We start from the raw sequence: 7103 nt of genomic DNA, 5'->3' as shown, positions 1-7103 counted from the left end.
TTGACGAGCTAGATTAATTACTTTTAGATTTGAAGTATGAGTTTTATGCCCATCTAATATTAGCAAAACAGGTTCATGCTCTGTTGGGTTAGCATGCTTTACAAAGTGCATGAACCAAGTAACAAATATATCACTTTGCATCCAACCTGATGGGTGACAAACAGCAATTGAACTGGGCGGTGCACCATCCATTAGTTCAGGTTTCATGTGAACTCTTGGAAAAACAAAAAGAGGTGGCACAAAATTGCCTGAAGCACTCATGCAGATTTCCTCTGTAACCAACTGCCCATGCTCAAGAAGTTAGGCATCCAACCTGTTTCTTTCCACGAATAGCAACCACTTTTGATGGCTTATTTGGAACAGTAGTAATGCCTGTTTCATCAACATTATAAACACGATCTGGAAAAAAGTGATGCTTTTCCTGCAATGCTTGCAATAAATCAAAAAATTTTCCGACACTGGCTTGATTAAAGCCCTGTGCTCTTGCTGCAGAAGTTGGCTCTGGTGTTCTTACAGATAATTGAGGATGCCGAGTCAAAAATCCATGAAACCAATTAGCACCAGCTTGTTCACTTTTTGAACTGAACCTTTTATGAAGATTGTTAAGTTTAGCAAACTGGTAGGCAACTTTACGCAAAACTTGAGGTGTTAAACCAAAAAGCATAGCTTCCATTTGCTTAATATGAGTCACCAGATATTTTCCATTTCAATAGAAAACACACATTTTACTGATCCAAGTGATTTCAACGAGGCTTGTACAAAGTTCAAGGTAAGTCTACACCTTCTTTGCAAAGTACTCCGTGGTACATTGAACTGCTTGCATGCTTTTTTTAATCCCATTTCTTTCTTTCTTACAGCCTCAATAGCTGATGACATAGACCTCTCACTCCAACACTGCCTTTTTGTTTTTCTTACATATTTCCCCATATCTAAAACAAGAGGAATTGATAGAAAAAAAGCTTGTAAAATCAGTCCAATTCAATCAAACTATAAAAAAAACGTCTTAGGATGTACATTTTACACTAAAACTTTTTTGTAACTATATATAACTCTCTATATATTGTAATTATATTTAATATAATTACAATATATAGAGAACTATATATAATCTTGTAATTATATATTACAAACTCTTTAAAAATATAATTAAAAACACACAAAGTATAAAATAACATTTAGATTCAGTTCAATATTGTATATTTAAATAATATTTTACAAAAATTACAAATTATAATTAATATTCAAATATATATGTAAATATATGACATGAATGAAAAATTTTTAAAAATACAAATACAAATTACAATAAAAAATAAAAATACAAATTACAATAAAAAATAGCAAAGGAAGTCGTTGCAAATACCTTTTTCAAATAAAAATATTTATGAAACCCGTTACTACATTTATAATATTGCCAATTTATTCTTTTTTTAACTGACACTAAGCTGAAATTGAAACTAAGGTTGAAATAAGGAAACTAAGGTTGTTGAAACTAAGGTTGAAACATTAAGATTGAAATGGGCCCCGGGGTCCATTTCAACCGGTTTGGAGTGTGTTATTGATATTTAGTGAAAAACATAAATTGTTAGACTATTATCATAAAAATCTTGTGCCAATAAAAAGATAACATGTTAAAGCTTTAAAAAGTATCAAAATAACACAATAAACATAAGTGTTTTTTACGATTATAGTAAAAAATATTTAGCTCAAAAAAATTTCAAAAGTACTACTTTCAAATAATCTTTTTGCCAAAAGATAACAATGAAAAAAACTATTTTACGGATTATTCATAAATGTTTATGTCTGCTGCACAATATTCTACAGTTAAATTTATAACAATTATTGTCCAAGCAAGAGATTTGATAGGGGCCCATCTCACCTTAAGGGCCCGTTTTAGACCACTTTCCCCTAATTGAAATTTTACAAAAAGTTTCTTCGGAATATTCTGGAACTTTAATTGATAGCCAGCGTGTTTTGTGAACCAATAGAATTCATTTATTTGTAGATTTGGCGGTATTTTTGTGTTAGCAAATATTCTTTATATTATCTTTCCCGCAACAAGATGTTTTGAGAAATAATGGTAGAAAGGTTAAAATAATTCAGCTGAATTTAAAAAAATATATTACCAATAGGCGATTCGTAAATAGTTATGGAAGGAGTAGGTACAATCGGCGGGGCGGGGCGGATCAGCGGGGCGGATCATTCAAGTAACACGGCACTTTTAATAGTTAGATTTCTGCAATCGAATTCAACCTTTGCAAACATATTGCTAAATTTTTTTTTAAAGAAATGACTACTCCAGTTTTGACAGGTTGCTTAAATCATCTTAAGATAGATTTTATTGCAAATCTTATTGCCAAGAGCAATAATGAAGATAGACCGACTACTCTCAATAATCCTAAGGCAGGCGAAGTTTATGTCATACAAGTGAATCATGGTAAAGGTTAGGCAGCAGTATTTTAGTATACTTTTATAGTATTTGTATTTTGTAAATATATTTGTATACTAAAATAGCATAATGTAGTATATAGCATAGCTATTGGGTTATACTAGTGAAAATCAATTACTATGCCTTAAGTAAAGTTAGATTTTACTTTAAACACATTTAAAGTAATTATACTTGTAATCTACAATGTAGACCTACATGTAGCCTACAAGACTGTATATATTTTTATTTTTTAAATATTTTTAAAGTAATGTCCAACTTTACTTAGGCATTGTTTATCCTTTACTTAAGGCTATGCTACAGTATAGCAAGATATCTTATTGATAAATTTGAATGGACATCTAAATGTCATTTAATATTATGTTGAATATTTTCAAGATATCATTTAATATGCAATATATTTTTGAAGGTAAAAATTGTCTTTCCTATTATAATTTATTTGAAGATTTATTTATTATTGTGAAATAGCTCCATAGCAAACTTACATGCTTATGTCTTTTTTATATTATGCTATGTATAACATAATATTAAAAAAGTCTGCAGATTTTTAAATGACCTTTATACATGCTATTTAAAAGTATCTTTGTTATGATTTTTAAATGTGAGCACCAATGTACTTTCATTGTACTTGCTTAAAAACAATTATTAGTAGTAGTATATAAAATTTAGCTATGTGTTAACAGCGAATGAATTAGAAACTCACTTTGACAACTCACTTTTGACAATGTAGGTATATACTAATAAAAATAATAAAAATTTAAACAAAAACTACTTAGAAGACTTAAGACTTAGAAGGGTTAAAAGTCCAAAAGTAATTTTTGTTTAAATTTTTTATACTTTTTGTATTAAAAAATTTTATTACTATTAAAACTTATTAAGTTAATTTTTTTAATACTAAATATTTGTCTAATTTGTTCTTGAAACTGTTTACATTTGTTGACTTGTGGCAATGTTGGGGTGTTAGCCAGGAATATATTTTATAATAAACAAGAATATATCTATAGTCCCGGTTCGGAGCCCTCATGTAACCCAAACATCAAGAGCTAAAATGGGTGAGACATATTTTCACATAAGTTATAATTTTTTAAAACTTTTTTATAAAATTAAACTTATGATTTTTCAATTAAAATAAAATAATAATATTTTTTTCTTATTTTTGAGAAAGAATCATCTCTAATTCAGATAAGACTAAATTTTTTCAGCAAATCCTTATCACAAAAATCTAGATCTTCCTACACTTATGAACAGTAATGTACGTAATGAGTCATCTACCCTTTATCTTCTAGGATCAGATCTTACTTTTGATCTTTGTATCTCTTTATCATGCTTGCCACTTTATTACTCCTGATTCTATTCTTTATCTCTATAAATCTCTTTTAATTAGAGTACCAAAAAAAAGCATAGATCTTACATCATTGAGGAACTCAAATGTATTATTAATTAGTATAATTACCCGACAAAAAGTTTATAACATTATAACAATAACATTGTTGATTTAACAATAAACACAGAGTAATTGCTACCTAGGTAGCAATAAATTTGTGTTTATTGTTGATAACAAAGTTAGATTAAGGTATTAGTTAACTTTATTATTAATCTTAATTAATTAATATATTGTCAATATCATTATTCAATTTATTTTAAATATTATTGCATGTATGTTCAACATAAATATATTTTTGTTAGTATGTTATCGTTTTAACTTTATTATCAATCTAAATTTATTACTATATCAATCTTAATCGTTCTACTAATACATCAAACTTTGCCATTTTTAAATTGACCAATTTGCTCGCTTAATCATTTATCTTAAAATAAATATGTTTTATGACAAATGCCCTCATGTTACTATGTAACTTAACATGAGTAAGATGAGAGCATTCCGTGCAACATAATATTGTTACGCGGGCAATATTGTAACATGAAGGCAAAGTTTGTAGCACCAGAGCTTGGCAATTTCTTAAAAAGAGGGCACCCAGGATTACTACTACTACTACTACTGCTACTACTGCTACTACTACTACTACTACTACTACAACTATTTAAAAAAAAAGATATTAAATTTTGGGACCATTAATATTTCTACAGTATACCCATTGCCATTTGGCTAATGATTAGGCTAGCTAACACCCTGAATATGTTCCATAAATTTTCTATTCTGTTTATAATGAGTTATTATCTCAGTATAAACTTGGTTTGTTTTCAGCTGTATTTTTTATTGTTACCTCTGCATGTTTTAAACTTTGTTTGTTTGCGCATATTTTTGTTTTTTTAACTCAACAATTTTGGTTGTCCTGATTACTGTCACTTAATTGAAATGATGAATTCCAATAATTCCAGCAATTTCAACCCTTTTGCCTGCCAAATCTATTTTTATTTTATATTGTGGAACCTTCTAACTGTACAATTAATGAGTTGTTAAACTATGTTTTGGTGATTCTCGCTACACTTGCTCTTTTTAATTCACACAAAAGTTTAAATTCTCCTTATTTGTTGCCAAATAATATTGCATGTAAATATTGTGGTTGTTTATTGTATATGCAAATATATATATATATATTTATATTATTTTTTAGATGATTGGCGAGCAGATGGGTATAGGTGGAAGCAAAATGGGTCCAGTAAAATTCCTCGGGGTTTACCACTTTACACAAAGATCCATTTTGCCACAGTTACACCAACAGGAATTTCAAATGATTTCCAGAAGTTCGTGTACTGTGATCTGAGTCGGACAGATCTTGTTGTTATCCATTACATCGGTAACCATGACCTTGCAATTTTAGTTCCTCATGGTAAATATATATCTTGCATTTTGATAATGGTTTTTGTTTTTATTTTAAAAGGTTTAGGTAAGTTTACTACTAAATAAAACCTCCAGTAATCATATTTTTAATTAACATTCAGGTTGCGTAGCCCCTCCTCTTTTACATCCTAAACATTTTCTGGTTCACTCCCCCCCCTCCCTTCCCCTGTTTTATGCTTCATACGCCAGTATATACACACATACAAATATATATATATATATATGTATATATATATATATATATATATATATATACATATATATTTATATGTGTGTGTGTACATGTATATATATTTCAGGTAATTCCAGAAAACCAATCAAGTTCTTACCAACAGCTTCTTCTGTGCGAGTTGCTATTGCTGATTCCCACAGTTACAAGGACCTTCTTCTCGATTGCAAGGATAGCCAGGTCCAATTTCAACCAAGAAATTCAAGACAGTTTAAGTACGTGCGTAGTGTAAAAGCCGCTAGTATGAAACTAGGCACTGAATCTTTTTTAACTTTACATGAACTGGCATATATGATTCCAGGCTTTGTGTGGTCCATATCCACTTATCCTGACTTGTCGGTTTTGTTTGGAATGCAAAATTTAATTAGTCAACTTGCCATGTGCTCTCAAAATTTTTTTTCATATGATACAACATTTAATTTAGGAGATTTTTATTTATCCATTCTAGTGGCTAAAATAAGTTGTTTTGTTGAGAAGCCTTGCATGCCTGTAGCATTTGTTTTACATGACAGGAAGTTTGATACTGTGCATAAAAGCTTCTTCAAATCTTTAAAAAAAAAATTACCAGTTCTAAATCAGGTTGTGATTGTAACAGACGGTGAGAGTGGGATTAGCAAAGCAATAAAAAAAGTATTACCAAAATGGAATCTGGTATCTTGCTTTAATCACATTTTGTCTGATATTGAGGTTTGGTTAAAAAAACGCAGTGCTTGTCATGCAGAAATAGTTATTTACAAATCTCAAATGCAGGAACTTGTCAGATGTGAAAGTGAAATCTGTTTAAAAGTTAAAATTGATACATTGAGACCTTCTTGGAGCGAAGCATTCTCAATTTATTTTTCTGACCACTTACACTCACGTATTTTATTATCTTATATTGGTCACCTCAGATTTGTTGGTCTAACAGATAATATAATTACAAATAATGTATCGGAATCACTAAATGCTGTTATTAAAAAGTTTCAGGATTGGAAAGAAGCGCCTGTTGATTCAATGGTTGTTGCAATGCATCGCCTTCAGACCTTCTATTTGACAGAAATTAAGCGGAGTTGTAGTGGTTTTGGACCCTACACTCTCATTGACAGCAGTCTCCTAATCAGTATGTCGCATATATATACTTGTTTGCTTAAAACCTTATTTGTAATTGTTTTTTCCTTGGATTTTATAATTATTTAGTAAATATTTACAAATGTGCGATATTCTCACAAGTAAATAATGATGTTTTAAATTGAAAATTTAAATAATTTAGATAACACAGATGACATACCAAAAGTAGAGAATCCAGAGCTTGTTATTGCAGAGCTGCAAGCAGCTGCCAATATACCAATCCAGCAACTCATACCTCCATCAATATGTGTGCTTTCTAATACATTTAATGTTGTACATATTCCAAGCCTTAAAGTTTTTACAGTCTCTGCACCTGACGGAAATGCCCATGTTGTGAAGCTGTATCCAAAGGAAAACTGCACGTGTCCTTCTTCAACAATGTGTTGTCACATACTAGCTGTTAAACGCAGTATTGGAGTTGAATGTAGTGAACGAAAAATCATAAATTTGACCAAATTGCGGTGTAACTCACGGTGCATTAAATTACTCTGAGGTGCCTAATAAATAAATAATCCTAA

General features: G+C 30.0%; 1 protein-coding gene across 1 annotated transcript in view; it reads left to right on the top strand.

The window, feature by feature from the left end:
• Window positions 1-6222: 6222 nt before the first annotated feature.
• The window catches only part of LOC136091861 (uncharacterized), a 1206-nt gene continuing 325 nt past the window's right edge, over window positions 6223-7103 (top strand). Inside the window, exons 1-2 of the mRNA XM_065819574.1 lie at window positions 6223-6577; window positions 6728-7103. The exon at window positions 6728-7103 is cut by the window's right edge and continues 325 nt beyond it. Of these exons, the coding sequence (XP_065675646.1) occupies window positions 6223-6577; window positions 6728-7077 (705 nt within the window). The 3' untranslated portion in view covers window positions 7078-7103. The remainder of the gene's footprint in view (window positions 6578-6727) is intronic.

The sequence above is a fragment of the Hydra vulgaris genome, chromosome 15 (genome assembly GCF_038396675.1).
Source record: "Hydra vulgaris chromosome 15, alternate assembly HydraT2T_AEP".
NCBI classification, from domain to species: Eukaryota; Metazoa; Cnidaria; class Hydrozoa; order Anthoathecata; family Hydridae; genus Hydra; species Hydra vulgaris.
The sequence above is the reverse complement of the archived record's forward strand: the minus strand, read 5'-3'. Positions and strand labels throughout refer to the sequence as shown.